At 53.2% G+C, this 19,329-nt stretch overlaps 1 protein-coding gene across 3 annotated transcripts in view; it reads right to left on the bottom strand.

The window, feature by feature from the left end:
- The window catches only part of LOC139748051 (uncharacterized), a 239,275-nt gene that overhangs the window by 48,806 nt on the left and 171,140 nt on the right, over window positions 1–19,329 (bottom strand). For all 3 annotated transcript variants that reach the window (XM_071660649.1, XM_071660639.1, XM_071660631.1), the window contains one exon: window positions 2,693–2,825. In XM_071660649.1, coding sequence (XP_071516750.1) covers window positions 2,693–2,825 — 133 coding nt within the window. The remainder of the gene's footprint in view (window positions 1–2,692; window positions 2,826–19,329) is intronic.

Genomic DNA, 19,329 nt, shown 5'->3' with positions numbered 1-19,329 from the left:
GCCGTGACCTCCTGGTCAGAGCAGCGTCAGCCGTGACCTCCTGGTCAGAGCAGCGTCAGCCGTGACCTCCTGGTCAGAGCAGCGTCAGCCGTGACCTCCTGGTCAGAACAGCGTCAGCCGTGACCTCCTGGTCAGAGCGGCGTCAGCCGTGACCTCCTGGTCAGAACAGCGTCAGCCGTGACCTCCTGGTCAGAGCAGCGTCAGCCGTGACCTCCTGGTCAGAGCAGCGTCAGCCGTGACCTCCTGGTCAGAGCAGCGTCAGCCGTGACCTCCTGGTCAGAACAGCGTCAGTCGTTACCTCCTGGTCAGAGCAGCGTCAGCCGTGACCTCCTGGTCAGAGCAGCGTCAGCCGTGACCTCCTGGTCAGAGCAGCGTCAGCCGTGACCTCCTGGTCAGAGCAGCGTCAGCCGTGACCTCCTGGTCAGAACAGCGTCAGCCGTGACCTCCTGGTCAGAGCAGCGTCAGCCGTGACCTCCTGGTCAGAACAGCGTCAGCCGTGACCTCCTGGTCAGAACAGCGTCAGCCGTGACCTCCTGGTCAGAGCAGCGTCAGCCGTGACCTCCTGGTCAGAACAGCGTCAGCCGTGACCTCCTGGTCAGAACAGCGTCAGCCATGACCTCCTGGTCAGAGCAGCGTCAGCCGTGACCTCCTGGTCAGAACAGCGTCAGCCGTGACCTCCTGGTCAGAGCAGCGTCAGCCGTGACCTCCTGGTCAGAGCAGCGTCAGCCGTGACCTCCTGGTCAGAGCAGCGTCAGCCGTGACCTCCTGGTCAGAGCAGCGTCAGCCGTGACCTTCTGACAGCAAGAATGATAAAGTAATCAGCCTCCAGCAGTGTTACTAACGCCAGGCCTGACATCTACCATCTCCTCCCTGTGTAATGTAACAAGACCTGTTGTCGTCCAGGTCACAGCAGCTGCCAGGTACTGCCACAGGTTATCGCAGGTCACGGGGAAAGGGATCCATCCAGGTCATGTATTTCAACGTCCGCTGCAGCAGTGACAGGTCACATCGGGGTAAGGTTACGACAGGTCATCGGGTCACTCCAAACTACCAAGAGCTACTGCATGCACCACAGGTCACTACAGGTCATCAGGTCACCCCAAACTACCAAGAGCTACTGCAGGCACCACAGGTCACTACAGGTCACCCCAACTACCAAGGGCCACCACAGGTCACACATGACCACCACCACAAGTCGAGCACAACCACCGCAGGTCACCGCAGGCCACAGTGACCTGGTCAGCGCTGTGGCTGGTAGAGGGGCGTCGTCAGGGGAGAGAGAGAGGCAGGTGGGTCGACCATTTTAACCAAGTAATTATCGTGATGGTTGGGAGTACATCTCCCCATGCCCCGGGGCGACACACCACTCCCCTCCCATACCACTGGTAATCTCCCCTCTCTATATTCTTTCATCTCTCTCTTCTCCCCCTCTACACCCTCCCTCCTCTAAGAAATCCGGGGAGGAGGAAGGGGAGGAGGAGGAGGGATGGGAATAGGGGTTAAGAGGGCGAACGGGAGGGGCTTTGTGGAAGGGAGGGGGTTTTTAAGGGCGGGTATGTACGGCCCCCTTTCCTCAATCTCAAGACGTTTGTCGGAAGGATAGAAAACGGGAGACCTGAAGGATAGAAAACGGGAGACCTGAAGGATAGAAAACGGGAGACCTGAAGGATAGAAAACGGGAGACCTGATGGTCCATGACAAGGTTATCCGAAGTCTTAACTTAAGTGTTAGAAACAGGATGGTGAAGCAGGAGGCTACCCTCACCACTCCCTCGGGCTCAACGGCCAGCAGGAAATAAGAAAATAACAAACTGCTGGGGAGAAACATCATACTGTATGGAAATAGTATACTGCCATGGGATATTCTACGGGGAAGTGCCAACGGGAAAAGTTGTTTAACCTGATTGCACAGGGCTGCATCAGGAAGGAAGCTCATACTAGAAAAAAGAGATAGACAAGAAATGTATCCGTTCATAGCATAAAAGATGTCTTATTCATTCCTTCTTTTGTCTCAGGCTTATTACCTGATACCAGATACTACCTGATACCAGATATCACCAGATATCAGTGAGGTGGTTGTCTAGCCTTGACCTGAGTGTGTTGACAGTGGATTCGTTTTTCTTTTTTCCAAGTCCAAAACGAGTGGTAGTGGTGGCGGGAGGTGCTCTAATAGCGTTTAGTTTGTTCATGGCCTTTGTGCTGGTGTTTTGAAGTGGGGGGGGGGGTGAATGTCGTCGGGGTGGCACAACTCCCAGTCTGGTTGCAGCCTGGTTGAGGAGGGGTGAGTGGTTGGTCACTCAGGATAATGGAAATCAGCAAGGTTAAGGGTTAACTGGGTTACGATGGGTTTCTAAGGGGATGAAGGCATTCTAGTTTCCTAACTGCAATATATATAAACACACACACAAAGACTATGTACATAAGGGATGACAACAATCTAAGATATACAGTCCAAACACTACCACTAAACAAGTGCATAAAACAAAAGCATCACAAACAAACGAACATCAACATAAACACGTGTATATATATATATATATATATATATATATATATATATATATATATATATATATATATATATATATATATATATATATATATATAACATATGACAGGGTTTTGCATTCGTTGTTGACTTCGTTAAACATCCGGATAACAGAGAGGTGGGGAAGGGCTTTGTTTACACTTACCCACGACCATCATCCGGCCGAAGCGGTTGAGGGTGTTGAAGCTGTCCAAGACGGATATCTCACAGCGGTACAACCCGGATGACCTGAAGTCCAATCCTGTCAGCACCACCCGGGAGGCGTTGCTTCTGGACGGCTGTGGGAGGCAAAACTCGGGGTAAGTGGGGGATACACTGAGGCACGGGAAGCCTCCAAACCACGTCAATCACGAGATGACAGTGAAGACACAACACACACACACACACACACACACACACACACACACACACACACACACACAACAGCAACGTTACTTTCCATTCTCTCATCTGTGGCGTTCCACAGGGGAAGAAGAACTCTTCTCCCACTGCTTTCTCTTGCACATCTCCCAGGCACATGAACTCCTTCCCTGCAAACAACGCCCGGGACCATTGAGTTTCCTCATCCACATAAGCATTATGAATGCCTCTGCTCTCGAGAAGTACAAAGACGATTCTACCACAGTTATCAGCGTTGTCCACCACATCGCCTCTCGAAACATCCTTAATATCCTCTACAAATGGACTATCGCCAACCACCTGACCATTGACCAAACCAAGACCTGAATCATGCAAGCTAGCCTCACTTTAATCTCTGTTTCACAGGAAGAGAAAGACCTCAGTGTTGATAGAGAGCAATGACATATAATAAGTAAAATAATGCTTAGGTGGCATTTGATGCATGAAAATATACGATTTCACTGATGGAAATATGAAATGTACAACGGAAGACATGATATCAACTCTCTACCATGCCCTAGTCAGACTACGTTTTGAGTATCATGTTCAGTTCACATAGCCGAACTACACCAGAAACGAAGAATCATTAGAACGATACAGAGATGAGGAACAAAGCTAATTCCATCAGTCAAATATGCATTATGAAGAAAGAGACTCAAAACTCACAAACATTCTTCCCATAACAACAGCGTAGAGTTGTGATGAATAAGATTTCAAAACAATGGATAATTTACATATCATAACTCAAAGATTTATCTTCATGTCAGACGGGGTGACCAGGAATAACAATATGAAGGTAAGGACGAAGGAGAAATAATACCAACATGGGTAAAGGTTTCCACAAAAGCAGACTTGACAGAACATTCAAATACATTAACACCAGATACTGTCGAAAGTATAATTACGTTTCAAAACACGGCTCGATTAATATAATCTAATATCAACTGGCAGTGAGGAGGTCAGTTCATAAATAAGAGTATAATATCCATGCAATCTAAATAACTCTTTCAGTAACAGAGATACGATTCTAGTCATTCCTTGGGAGCGCAGACCCCACGGGTATAATTACATCAAAATGTGTTTTCCATTTACTATTTGCTACAAAGATTCTGTTAGTATATTCTGCTCTCACCAAACTGCACGGCGTCTCTTCACAGATATTCTCTTTCCGTCTGTCGTGCCGGAGGACGTGGTGAGTAGGGAGGCTGTACCATCGTGCCTCCATTTATACTGGTGGGTGAAGAGGAGCCTTCTGCTGTACTGTCCTGTCTCCATCTATAGTGGTGGTTGGGAAGGAGCCTTCTGCTGTACTATCCTACCTCCATCCATAGTGGTTGGCAAGATGTAGAGAAAGCCTGCAAGATCATCCCTGGCCCCTCTTACACCACCTGCCAAGAGGCATTCTCCAAAACTAGTCCATTTTCAGAAGGTCGGCGTTTTTCTTTCGGCATTTTCAAAAGATTTAGCTTAGGTTAACTCAGTAATTCTTTCGCCAGCCTTCCTTCAACCTGGATTGGATCGTTAGGGAGGTCAGGTCAAAAATGCCGTCTTCATTACAACTTCATCTGCACGAAACTACATCCTCATTACACCGTTATCATCACTACAAACTTACTTTCATCACACTCTTACCTTCACAACCCACTCATCTTCATTCATCCACCTTCACTAAGCTACGTTCACTAATTACTTCACTAGCCCTTCATCTTCACAACACCCTTAGCTTTATTAGGATAACCTCAAGGCACCCCTGTCTTCACCCCACCCTTGTATTCACGCAGATACGCTCGCGTCCGTCCCAAAACCTAACTTGGACCGTCTTGTGTTCTCTATACTCTTCATCACCACACCCTCATCTTCACTATACTCTTTATCTTCAGTAAACTTGGCCATGAAACTTTGTCCACGGAGACTAGACATTCAGACACACAGTACCATTATCAGATTCGTATGGCTCACAACGTCATACACATACAAACTACGCTACAGGACTAAGAGCATATAATAAAGGTTCGGGTGAATTTAGAGTAACATCATTTGGCAGGACAATAAACTGATCTCTGCCTCGAATGACGCACTGAACTCAGCAGCCTGCACCAGCATTTGACAACCTATCCCAAACTTAAGTCATCCAGCCCTGGACAGCTAGTCCCAGCATTCTACGGCCAGTCCCAGCATTCGACAGCTAGTCCCAGCAATCTACAGCCAGTCCCAGCATTCGACAGCTAGTCCCAGCATTCGACAGCTAGTCCCAGCATTCGACAGCCAGTCCCAGCACTCGAACACCATGCCCTAGCACTGGACAGCCTGGTTTCCAGCACTTGACCATCTTCCAGGCCACGGACTCTCACAGGCGCTGAGCCATCGGGTACTTTGGCCGGGTTGAGAAGGAATTAACCACTGGCTCCACTGCGCGGCCTTACCTGCTGTAATTCTCACCTGCTGTAGTTCTCACCTGCTGTAGTTCGCACTCCTCCCTCACCCGCTTGTAACTCTCACCACACCCCCTCACTCACACCGCACCATTCCCTCCCTCTCCCTTTACGTGCCCGAATCACCATCAAACCTCAGAGACCAGGACGACCGCTCTGGCACCACACCGCCTCACGGGAAATTATCCGGGAGAATAATTTCTACACATTTCCCACATATCCTCTATATGTACCGTGTCCACACAGGTCCTCCGGAACGTCCACACATATTTCCCACATATCCTCTATATGTAGCGTGTCCACACAGGTCCTCCGGAACGTCCACACATATTTCCCACATACCCTCCATATGTAGCGTGTCCACACAGGTCCTCCGGAACGTCCACACGTATTACCTACATATCCCCTATATGTAGCGTGTCCACACAGGTCCTCGGGAACGTCCACACACACACACACACACACACATCTAGGCCATGTCCTCAAGGTACACCGCAACACAAAATACCACACGGGATTATTCCACGTTTCATAAAAGTGTCAATACAGGGAGGAGGGAGGGAACGAAAACGTGTGAGGCTAAACCCGTCGGAAAATTTGAATGTTTCCAGAGGTGCGCGCGCGCGCGCCGAGGCTCCTCACCCCCGTTTTTTTTTTTCCCTCCCGTAATTCTTCGTCTCCTTGACTCCAACACATCCCAGAACGGAGACAAACCCTTTTCTTGAGAGGAGGGGAGGTCATACCTTTCATCTAATGACCCTGCATTACTTGTTTGAGTAATTACTTGAAAACGGAGAGGAGGAGGAGGAGGATGTATCGTCGTGTGAGTTGCCAGATAGATGTAAACACGCGCGGTGAAATATCAGCCCGGAGTCATGAGCTTAGGCTCGTGTGTGTGTGTGTGTGTGTGTGTGTGTATTTTTCATCCCCCTCCTCCCAAACCGACGGGTGGAGCCAACAATTCGGAGACGCGACACCTTGCGTAAAGAACCGGAGCTTCGATATTCATCGCTTATCCGATAAAAGTGTCAAGAGACGAGCGCGGCCAGCGAGCGGCAGACGCGAGTCTTCCCTACTTTAGCGTCTCATAGAAAACGGGCCGGCGCTAGTCACTTGTTTGCTCAGTGTTGCTAAAGGATTCGAAGAGCGGCGTGTATGAATCATCATTGGGCGCCCGGGCCCCTCCGCCCTTGCCCTGGGCCCCGCCAGCCGCCACCCCCCACCCGCGAGCCTGGCGTCACTAAGTCAAGGGAGGGGGGAACGAGACGAAGTCATCTAACGTTAAGCTACGTCGAATGAATTTAAATAACATAATCTGTGCATACAAGTCAGTTAGTCATTTTGGCGGCGAAATATCAGGATATAAAAAAAAAAAAATATAGTAGTACGAAAGGTAGAATAATCCTTTTTTTTTTCTTTCTTTTTTTTCGCCAAACAAACCTTAGCAATACTGTGTTTGCTTCTCATTAGCGCTTGGCTGTAAGGCGAAGCGTCGTCCTGGTGATATCAATTAGGTTTATTTTCCGCTCTCACAGGTGGGGGAAACAAGCTTTATAGAAAACATTCAAAGCGACGTTCTAAACTGTGTTCCGACGCGCTAAACAGCCGTACTAATTATTTATACACCAGACACCCCACCCCCTTCCTCCTCCTTCCTCCTCCTCCTCCTCCACCACCACACCTCCCTCCTTCACTCCTCCTTCCTCCCTCCCTCCTCCTCCTCGTGCAACTGACCCCGCTACTACGAACCCGACGCCCTTTAAGATTCACTTCAATGCTATAATTAACCCCCAATATACCTTACCTGGGAGATCATAGGGAAACACACCTGGCGAACAATTAACCCCTTGTTGACGCTGGGTTAACATCTCGGGCGGTAACAGTGAACACGAAGGAGGAGAGAGAGAGAGAGAGAGAGAGAGAGAGAGAGAGAGAGAGAGAGAGAGAGAGAGAGAGAGAATATAAGCGTCCGCACTGTGAGGAGCAGTGTTGAGACAGTGCGGGAGGCTAAGTGAAGAGGGGCAGTGAGTGTGTATATGTATGTATGTGTGTGTGTGTGTGTGTGTGTGTGTGTGTGTGTGTGTCGCCAGCCTCACGCAAGTCAACGTGTGCCCCTCCCCTCCCCCCGCCGGGGGGGGGGGCTTGTTTACTGAAAGGAACTTCCGGATGTAATGGTCGAGTCGGTGTTGACTAGGGGGAAGAAGGGGGGGGGGAGAGGACAAGGGAACATGCAGTTGGATATAGAGGGATGGGGGAGGAGGTGGAGGAGGAGGAGGAGGAGGAGGAGGAGGAGGAGGAGGAGGACAGCAATCGAGGACCCAAAAGGGGGCAGCGAGCACCATCTGCCCCCCCCCTCCCTTCCCCCCCCCCCGTCCCCCCCCCCCCCGCTCCCTTTCCCCCCCTATTCAGCAGTATTGCCAGCACCCAGGGGTACGGTTCACCGGTGGGGCAACGCTGTCTTCCTTTGGAGATCCAAGTCATCACCTTCGTCAGCGTCTTGAAGTGGGGGGGGGGGAGGGAGGAGGAGGTAGAGGAGGAGGGGGGAAAGAAAACGTAACACACGTTACGGTTTCTACTCACCGAATGACACAGAAAACCAAAATAAAACCTCAAGATGAGAAGTCCCAAAAGTTGGACGGCCGGCGCGTGGCACACTCGTGCCCACACGGTACGACAGTTCCTCCTCACCCACCCGGCCACGGGCAGCGGACAAACCGTCCGTCGCCGGGAGCGCCGCGGCACTGCCAGCCGTAAGACATAGTGACCATAACCCCTACCAAGATTCGACAACTTTGAACCTCGCCGGTCAGACCCTTCACCCTCCCTCCCTCATCCCACACCCCCAGCACTTCTCCCTCACACTCCCTCACTCATCCCACCCCCAGCACTTCTCCCTCACACTCCCTCACACATCTGCACTCATCCCAACCCCAGCACTTCTCCCTCACACTCCCTCACTCAACCCACCCCCAGCACTTCTCCCTCACACTCCCTCACACATCTGCACTCATCCCAACCCCAGCACTTCTCCCTCACACTCCCTCACTCATCCCACCTCCAGCACTTCTCCCTCACACATCTGCACTCATCCCAACCCCAGCACTTCTCCCTCACACATCTGCAAAACATGAAAATCACAGCCCAGTATTACCCCTACGCCCCACCTGGTGTGAGGTGAAATACACCCGTCTCCCCTATCGGCCCGCCCCAACTCCCTCCCTTACCTCCAGGCCTGGATACCCAGTGGCACACTTCCATCCAACTCCAGCGAGTCCTGGCGTACGGTATGAGAGTGACGCGGCTCCTACGTACGCTTTGGTGGAACACTTACGTTTGATCAATGTGGCCGGAAGCTGGCTACCTGATTCGCCAAGTTTTATTGATTTCCTTTACAGCATTACTAACAATGCAGTTACGTGTCTGACTTTACGTATGGAATTACTTTACTGAACTGCTAATGGAAATATAATCACGGGTCTAACTCTACGTATGGAATTACCTTCTACCGCGTCACCACTCGGTGCCTTCTCTCACCGACGTTACAATTCTCCCGGGACGCAGACGAAGGCATACTGAGGGACGCCGCCCCTCTACCCTCCCTCGTAATTACCGCATTACACAACCGGCAGTAACCTCGCGCGATCTCATATGACTTGCACGGAGGTGAGACGAGAGTAGTTGGTCAAACGCGACCTTAACGATACAAGGCCCGCCTGCTGTGGCACTGAGGGGGAGAGCGACATCAGGCGATGGGCTTGACACGCCCACACAATTTACACTATTAACGTGGCCCACCTCGGGTTACTTCAGTGAAATACTGCAGTAAATCGTCTCAAAGGCCAAGTATATATATATATATATATATATATATATATATATATATATATATATATATATATATATATATATATATATATATATATATATATATATATATCCCTATGAGTCCACGGGGAAAATGAAACACAATAAGGTCCCAAGTGCACATTCGTGTAATAATCACATCATCAGGGGAGACACGAAAGTGCACTTGGGACCTTATCGTGTTTCATTTTCCCCGTGGACTCATAGGAATATCTTGATCACGCGCAAAATTGTGATCCTTTCCAATATATATATATATATATATATATATATATATATATATATATATATATATATATATATATATATATATACAGTGGGGGTATATATCGTCTCACAATGATCTTTAACACCTTAGAAAAGTGTTGAAGACTTTTCGGTCGACTCCGTCGGCCCTATTGAACCCTGGCAGTTGATACTTCAAATGGCCAAGTGATTTATCAGCCGTGCAGACCCTGGCTCATGACATACATGAAAGCAACTCTGACTGGAGGAGCCCTCTCCAGATGGGGCTGCAGACGGGCTCAAAGATCACACACACACACACACACACACACACACACACACACACACACACACACACACACTCCATCTTATATATATATATATATATAACACTCGACATGTCAATTCACATTAAGTACTACCACTTCTCTCAATTGCCCTGCGGTGAGTGCTACGCGCTAACGCTACCTACTGGCAAAAGCTAGGGCATGAGTACAGAGGAGTGGGGCCAGTGAGACAGAAGGAGGCTGGGGACAGGGCTGGATGTGCGTCATCTCTGGTCACAGATTGGCTCATGGTGGCGTGGTCTGGTAATGGTCCACTTCTGAAGGTTTGGTAAGAGGGTTTGGGGGAGGCGTCGTCAACGCTGGGAGAGTCGCCGACGTCCCTCCGTGGGACAGGTGCACCCCTAAGGGCATCGTTTATAAGGGTGAAGAACAGCAAGGGTCCCAGTGTTTTGGCCTGTGGGGCGCCACAGGTCAGGGACTGGGAGGTGGAGCTGGCCCCTTTGGAGAGCAACCTACGTGTGTGTGTGTGTGTGGTGTGTGTGTGTGTGTGTGTCACGCCTCTCTATCTCCAACCCTGTCTATTCCACAATCTCCCCTTCCATCGCTCTCTTCTCCCCTCCCCGATCCTCGCACATCTACACCCCCCCACTCTCTCTCTCTCCCAGGCATAACACCATCAAATGTTATTAATCCTGCCTGGCATTAGCCTTACGATGTTCAAAGGTTGTGCCCTTTAAACAACCATTCCCTCCTCCCCTTCCACACCCTCCTCAGGCCCCTCCCCCTCCCCTACCCACCCACTCTTTGTAACGCAATTAATACCCAGCTTGAGTAACGCATTACGGAAATGACGCCGCTGAGGCGCCCAGGTCTTTTCCTCGTCCACAAAAACCCCTTGTGTCGACAACTTGGCTCCCGGTGTTTGTGGAGTAATTAATGCGTCCAGGGAAGAGACGCGACGCTGGTTCGCATCCTCTGGGGCGTATGTGTGTGTGTGTGTGTGTGTGTGTGTGTGTGTGTGTGTGTGTGTGGTGGGGGGTTGGAGGTTGGTGCGGGAGGTGTGTGTGTGTAGGGGGTGTGTGGTGTTTGGAGGAAGAGGAGGAGGAGGAGGAGCACGTATAGGGGTGTGGAGGTGTGATGGAGTTTATGGATGTGTGGAGGAAAGAGTGTGGAGGGTGGGGGGGGGCGATGAGAGAGAGAGAGAGAGAGAGAGAGAGAGAGAGAGAGAGAGAGAGAGAGAGAGAGAGAGAGAGAGAGAGGATGGGGGGGATGGAAGGGCAGCAGGTGCGGCAGGTAATGGGAAGGGATGATCAGCCATTACAGGTCATCTTGTGTCCGGCGCTAAAGAGGCTCGACCACACAACCCGGGCCTCCCACCTCTGGCCCTCTCCCACCTGCCTACCACCTTACTGAGGGACCTGGACCCTCTCCCACCTCTGGCCTCTCCCACCTGCCTACCACCTTACTGAGGGACTTTGACCCTCTCCCATCTCTGGCCTCTCCCACCTACCGACCTTACTGAGGGGCCCGGACCCTCCCACGTCTGGCCTCTCCCACCTTACTGAGGGACTTGGACCCACTCCCACCTGTGGCCTCTCCCACCTTCCTACCACCTTACCGAGGGACTTGGACCCTCCCAGGTGGACTACCTAACCACGGGTATATCACCTAGGTTCCCTCCCAAACACCTCTCTAGGTTCACCTGCCCACATTCACCTACCTCACCTTCCCGAGCTCAGTCCCCACCACCTGGACTCCGCAACACCTGAAGGTCTTCCATCACCTGGACCCCTACCCAGCTCAGGTCTGCCCTCAAGCGAAGCCCTCGGAGACACAACGAAGCACAACCGGGTCCTTCGAGAAGAGCACCAACAGCAACGGACCACTGTGGCTCCTTTTTCCCCAGACTGTGTGACAGGAGGATGCACCACAGACACGAGAGCTTAATGAGGATGTGAAGCACAAAGGCAGACACAGGATCTAAGGAGGAACACCTGGGATCCTTTCTAACCACGGCGGAGGCGCGATCAGGATCACTCGTGGACTTGAAGCCAAGTCGGGTATCCCTCTGTCCTTAAATATATTCATTGGGTTCCTGTCGACTATTCTTGTTGGTCTGTCATTACATACATTGAGGAAAGTCCTTTTTTTTTGGTGGGGGGGAAGGAGTATCATTTCGTCTCGTTCGAAATATACCGCAGACCAAACGAGTCTGTCTGTATCCACTACAAAGAGGTACATGAGACTGGTCGAGTTTCATACAACTGCTCAAGAGTCCTTGTGTGAGATCAACTCTTTTAACTTCCTCCCTTTTTGAGCTTTATGAGACTCCCTCCCAAGGCGTGGGGAGGCTTGTTACAGTACGTCTCCCCGGTGTGGGGTGCTTGTTACACCAAGGCTCCCCAGGTGGGGAGCTTGCTTTAACACGCCCCTCCAGTGTGGGTGGCTTGCTACAGCGAGGCTCCCCAGTGTGTGGGAGCTTGTTAGAGCAAACAGTCCCAGTGTGGGGGAGCTGTTAGAGCAAACACTCCCAGGGTGGGGGAGCATGTTAGAGCAAACACTCCCAGGGTGGGGAGCTTGTTAGAGCAAACAGTCCCAGTGTGGGGGAGCATGTTAGAGCAAACACTCCCAGGGTGGGGAGCATGTTAGAGCAAACAGTCCCAGTGTGGGGGAGCATGTTAGAGCAAACACTCCCAGGGTGGGGAGCATGTTAGAGCAAACAGTCCCAGGGTGGGGGAGCATGTTAGAGCAAGCCTCCCCAACTGGGATTTCATTCTCAAGGAAAATGATACACAAACCGTGTGTGGGTCCGGACAGCAGGTGTCCTGGGCGGCAGGTGACCTGGGTGGTAGGTGCCCTGGGCGGTAAGTGACCTGGGTGGCACGTGCCCTGGGCAGCAGGTGACCTGGGTGGCACGTGCCCTGGGCAGCAGGTGACCTGGGCGGCAGGTGACCTGGGCGGCAGGTGACCTGGGCGGCAAGTGACCTGGGTGGCACGTGCCCTGGGCAGCAGGTGACCTGGGTGGCACGTGCCCAGGGCAGCAGGTGACCTGGGCGGAAGTTGACCTGGGCGGCAGGTGACCTGGGCGGCAGGTGACCTGGGCGGAAGTTGACCTGGGCGGCAGGTGTCCTGGGCGGCAAGTGACCTGGTCGGAAGTTGACCTGGGCGGCAGGTGACCTGGGCGGAAGTTGACCTGGGCGGCAGGTGTCCTGGGAGGGACATACCACCAGTGAACCTCCTTCTCCTGGGAGGTGGAATGGGACCGATGCCCGAGGCTGGGCCGACCGACCACAGGCGCCCAATGCACCACCACATCCCCAGCCCCGGCCCCAGACCCCGGCCCCAGACCCCGGCCCCAGCCCCGGCCCCAGACCCCGGCCCCAGACCCCGGCCCCAGACTCAGGCCCCAGCCCCGCCCGAGGTTGGGCTACCTAACCTACCGTCTGGCTGGGAAGAAGGTGGGGTGGAGGGAGGTTACTATGTCTGTGTCTATGTTGCCATCTCTCTCTCTCTCTCTCTCTCTCTCTCTCTCTCTCTCTCTCTCTCTCTCTCTCTCTCTCTCTTCTTTGTGTTGTGTCTGTGTTGCACAGCTCTCAGCCAGCCCATACCAAACACCCAGCTCATCCCCAGCACATAGCCAATCCCCAGCACCCGACCCATCCCCAGCACCCGACCCATCCCCAGCACCCGACCCATCCCCAGCACCCGACCCATCCCCAGCACATAACCCATCCCCAGCATCCGACCCATCCCCAGCACCCGACCCATCCCCAGCACCCGACCCATCCCCAGCACCCGACACATCCCCAGCACCCTACCCATCCCCAGCACCCGACCCATCCCCAGCACATAACCCATCCCCAGAACCCGACCCATCCCCAGCACTACAGGGCACCGTCAGCTGACGCCCTGGTGCAGCAAGACAGCCCCAAAATCACAGAGCCATCCTCGTGATCCTTTGCTACAGTGAGGTGTGTGAGAGTTGGGCGGGCCTCCCCATCCACTCCTCCCGTTACTCCTGGGCCTCCCTCCATTCCTCCCGTTACTCCTGGGCCTCCCTCCATTCCTCCCGTTACTCCTGGGCCTCCCCTCCATTCCTCCCGTTACTCCTGGGCCTCCCCTCCACTCCTCCCGTTACTCCTGGGCCTCCCCTCCACTCCTCCCGTTACTCCTGGGCCTCCCCTCCACTCCTCCCGTTACTCCTGGGCCTCCCCTCCATTCCTCCCGTTACTCCTGGGTCTCCCCTCCACTCCTCCCGTTACTCCTGGGCCTCCCCCTCCATTCCTCCCGTTACTCCTGGGCCTCCCCCTCCATTCCTCCCGTTACTCCTGGGTCTCCCCTCCACTCCTCCCGTTACTCCTGGGCCTCCCCCTCCATTCCTCCCGTTACTCCTGGGCCTCCCCTCCATTCCTCCCGTTACTCCTGGGTCTCCCCTCCACTCCTCCCGTTACTCCTGGGCCTCCCCTCCATTCCTCCCGTTACTCCTGGGTCTCCCCTCCACTCCTCCCGTTACTCCTGGGCCTCCCCTCCATTCCTCCCGTTACTCCTGGGCCTCCCCTCCACTCCTCCCGTTACTCCTGGGTCTCCCCTCCACTCCTCCCGTTACTCCTGGGCCTCCCCATCCACTCCTCCCGTTACTCCTGGGCCTCCCCTCCACTCCTCCCGTTACTCCTGGGCCTCCCCTCCACTCCTCCCGTTACTCCTGGGCCTCCCCTCCATTCCTCCGTTACTCCTGGGCCTCCCCTCCATTCCTCCCGTTACTCCTGGGTCTCCCCATCCATTCCTCCCGTTACTCCTGGGCCTCCCCTCCATTCCTCCCGTTACTCCTGGGTCTCCCCATCCACTCCTCCCGTTACTCCTGGGCCTCCCCCTCCATTCCTCCCGTTACTCCTGGGCCTCCCCATCCATTCCTCCCGTTACTCCTGAACTCCGACCCTATACTAAGAGAGGGAGCCAGGATGGCTAGGATGTGTCTCATCTGGACCACCACCTGACCTCCTAAATAAGAAATCCAGGTCCCTCATAAATTTCCTAGGCCAGACGGTACACTTGGTCTCACACAATTAACTCGACCCACCTTCCCTCCCAACCCCTCCTTCCACGCCCATCCCCACACGCCCTCACAGAACAACCTCCCCGGCCTGATAATGAGGTCTGGGGGCCCCATGGGGGTAGAGGAGGCGGGGCAGGCGGCGCCCCCTCGGCTACATTCATTAGGCCAGACCAAGAATTTCACATTAGATTTTTTTTCTCTCTGGTGAAAGATCTGAATAATAGCGTAAATATTTGCTTTAAGGGGGGGATGGGGGGGAGGTGTGCAGGAGTAGGGAGGGATAAGGGATGAGGAAGGGGGGGACAAGTCTTATATGGGGGTAGGGAGGAGAAGGGTAACAGGGTCTTGATCCAGGAGTTTGGGTAAGGGGATGACAGGGGGTGACCTTTAAGAATGTCTCCTTACATGTATGAACACACAGGCCGGGACACATACATGTATGGACACACAGGCCGGGACACATACATGTATGGGCACACAGGCCGGGACACATACATGTACGGACACACAGGCCGGGACACATACATGTATGGACACACAGGCCGGGACACATACATGTATGGACACACAGGCCGGGACACATACATGTATGGACACACAGGCCGGGACACATACATGTATGGGCACACAGGCCGGGACACATACATGTACGGACACACAGGCCGGGACACATACATGTACGGACACACAGGCCGGGACACATACATGTATGGACACACAGGCCGGGACACATACATGTACGGACACACAGGCCGGGACACATACATGTATGGACACACAGGCCGGGACACATACATGTATGGACACACAGGCCGGGACACATACATGTACGGACACACAGGCCGGGACACATACATGTATGGACACACAGGCCGGGACACATACATGTATGGACACACAGGCCGGGACACATACATGTACGGACACACAGGCCGGGACACATACATGTATGGACACACAGGCCGGGACACATACATGTATGGACACACAGGCCGGGACACAGACATGAGGACACAAGCAGTGATGTATCGCAGGCACGAACACAAGGGGCCCCGCGGGGGGGGGGGGGGGGGGGGGGGGGGTCACTCCTGCCTACGCCGAGTCGAAGGTAACTTTGAAGGACTCGCAAATAAACAAGTCCTTCAAAGACGAAAGGAGAAAGTAGAAGAAGAGAACGGGAGGGGAAGAAAACGGGGGAAGAGTGAGTGTAACAAAGACGAAAGGAGGAAGTAGAAGAAGAAAACGGGAGGAGAAGAAAACGGGGGAAGAGTGAGTGTAAAAAAAAAGGGGGAGAGTGTGTAAAGAAAACAAGGAAAGGTTCGAGACTTCCTAAAGTTGAGCGGTGTAAGGGACGATGCAGACGTGTCACATCGGCCGACCTCCGAGCTGGCGGACGTAGCGCAACGCAATGGCTTACCGAGCGGCAGTACTTGGCTGACGGCCGAGGCGGGGCAAAGTGGTCTGTTGTTTAGCCGGAGTAAAATCGACGTAAACACCGGCAGACATGCGAACCAGCACTACGGGCAGTGGAGGGCATCCGAATGATACATTTCCCATGGGAAAATCTGAGAAAATTATTGCAAATCTGGCAGCCCTTAATTACTATTAACAAACAGATCTAATAAACATTATTAATGTATTTAAAAACTGTGGCGTTCAAATGTATACTAAATAAAGAATGATGAAATATGTAATTCGAATCTCATTTTTCTTTCATTGTGTAGGTAAGAAAATGTATTCCTAACTCTTTCGCAAGACAATGAAGCGAGTATGTTGGGCGAGAACCCTCCCCAGATGTGAGGGGAGTAAGCCCCAGACAGTGAGGGCAGTTCTCCCCCAGACACTGAGGGCAGTTCTCCCCCAGACAGTGAGGGCAGTTCTCCCCAGACAGTGAGGGGAGTAAGCCCCAGACAGTGAGGGCAGTTCTCCCCCAGACAGTGAGGGCAGTTCTCCCCCAGACAGTGAGGGCAGTTCTCCCCCAGACAGTGAGGGCAGTTCTCCCCAGATGTGAGAGCAGTACTTCCACACAAGAGCGCGGAGTACAATCGTGTTGTGGTGGTGAGCGGAGCAAGTGTTTCGGTAGAGAAACACACTTCGACGAACTTGAGGGCGACCCACAGCTCGTGGGAGGAGGCAGACTTGGCCATCTGCGTCATGCAAGGCTAGCCAAGACAGAGGAAGTTGGCTCCAGTGATGCCAAGCCAAAAGGAATTTCAACAACAACAGATGTAAAGTTTCCAAGGGAGATAAAGTTCCAATGGACCAAAGGAACAGCAAAGGAACCTCAAATAGCAACGGACCACTTGGTCTCCGAACCTCAGACGGCAACAGACCACTTGGTCTCCGAACCTCAAACGGCAACAGACCACTTGGTCTCCGAACCTCAAACGGCAACAAACCACTTGGTCTCTGAACCTCAAACGGCAACAGACCACTTGGTCCCTGAACCTCAAACGGCAACAGACCCCCATGGTCCCTGAACCTCAAACGGCAACAGACCACTTGGTCTCCGAACCTCAAACGGCAACAGACCCCCATGGTCCCTACCAGGCTGTTGTGTGACCCCCTCAGTATGTGTCGCGTTGGCAGAAGTGTAGGTAGTGTCTCCACTCCATCTCCAATCCCTTCTGCGGCTACAGGAGCTAACTACCACCTCCTCCTCCTCCTCCTCCTCCTCCTCACCACGGCCGACCTGATGATATAATTAAAGGTCAATCACCAACCGGAAGCTTTAAATATCTGGAGCTTTCTTTTTTCCCCTTTTTGTCCTGGACCTGTGTTACTGAGGGGGGCTCAGTGGATGGCTCTTACACGACGAGTTTTCTGCAAGGCTCTACTCTGTGTGTTTGTGTGTGCTTGTGTGTGTGTGTGTGTGTGTGTGTGTGTGTGTGTGTGTGTGTGTGTGTGTGTGTGTGTGTGTGTGTGTGTGTGTGAGAGAGAGAGAGAGAGAGAGAGAGAGAGAGAAGGACTACCACTGATCATGCTATACCCGCCGTGCACAGCGAGCCTTAAGAGAGAGAGAGAGAGAGAGAGAGAGAGAGAGAGAGAGAGAAGGGGAGGGTGGGGGAGAGGAATCAAGATTTACCGACAGCGGTGGGAGAGTGGTGGTAATGAGAGGAGAGGGGAGAGTAAGAGAGTGTGGATACGAGAGGAGAGAGAGAGAGAGAGAGAGAGAGAGAGAGAGAGAGAGAGAGAGAGAGAGAGAGAGAGAGGACTACCACTGATCATGCTATACCCGCCGTGCACAGCGAGCCTTAAGAGAGAGAGAGAGAGAGAGAGAGAGAGAGAGAGAGAGAGAGAGAGAGAGAGAGAGAGAGTGTACGAGGCTGGGCTGTGCGCAGGAACCCCTCACGCCGGCCATTTGATGGACAGTACCTTTTTATTTCCACCTTTTTTCTTTTCTTATGACAAGATCTGCGCCAGAGGAACAGCGTAGCGTTGGCACGGACGCGAGGCACGACGGGGGCGGCCACGGAGCACAGCGGTACGGTCACGGAGCACGACGACGGCACGGGGGCTAACAGAACGCACGAAACACGATGGTACGGAAGCATAGAGAGGCACACGACGGTGCGGCTACAGAACGCGATGGGCATAGAACGCACCGACACGACGGTAGAACGTGCTGGTACGGCCACGGAGCACGAGAGGTACGGCCACGGAGAACACAGTGACACTCCCGCGCAGCGCAACGGTCTGACCAAACCCCGTGATACCCAGTGGTCGTACAGTCGTGCTCAAGGGTCGTACAGTCGTGCTCAAGGGTCGTATCGTTGTGCTCAAGGGTCGCGCCGTCGTGCTCAAGGGTCATACCCTCGTCCTCAAGGGTCGCGCCGTCGTGCTCAAGGGTCGCGCCATCGTGCTCAAAGGTCGTACAGTCGTGTTCAAGGGTCGCACCGTCGTGCTCAAGGGTCGTACCGTCGTGCTCAAGGGTCGCGCCGTCGTGCTCAAGGGTCGTACCGTCGTGCTCAAGGGTCGCGCCGTCGTGCTCAAAGGTCGTACAGTCGTGCTCACTGATCGCGCCGTCGTGCTCAAGGGTCGTACCGTCGTCCTCAAGGGTCGCGCCGTCGTGCTCAAGGGTCGTACCGTCGTGCTCATGAGCTTTAAGGTAGATTAAAGGGGACAGAAATCTTACACGAATCCGCGTCTCTGGCCGCCTGGAATCGTGTAGAGCAGAAAACCCCATTTTAGAAAACAAGTGAAATCACCCTTATGTCAAGGGGGGATTATTTGGAACCCGGATTTATGTAAAACAAATCTACATATGACCAGAGAAGGCACACACGACTCCCGGCACGTCAGGGGCGGAACAATATGAACATTTTGCTCAGCCCGCGGCAAGTCGGCTTCTCCGGCTGCCCACCCACAGGGGAGTGACTGCAAATATAATCTTATTTTCTTCCCGAGGACCACTTGGATGTTCAGGGGGTCCCACCGCCACGGCTGCTACTGAGATGGAAAACATGGAGAGGCGTGGTGAACGGCGTGTGTGGCCATGGTGAGGGAATAGGTGGCCTAGATG

This window comes from Panulirus ornatus, chromosome 5 (genome assembly GCF_036320965.1).
Source record: "Panulirus ornatus isolate Po-2019 chromosome 5, ASM3632096v1, whole genome shotgun sequence".
NCBI classification, from domain to species: domain Eukaryota; kingdom Metazoa; phylum Arthropoda; class Malacostraca; order Decapoda; family Palinuridae; genus Panulirus; species Panulirus ornatus.
This window is presented reverse-complemented; position numbering and strand designations above follow the sequence as displayed.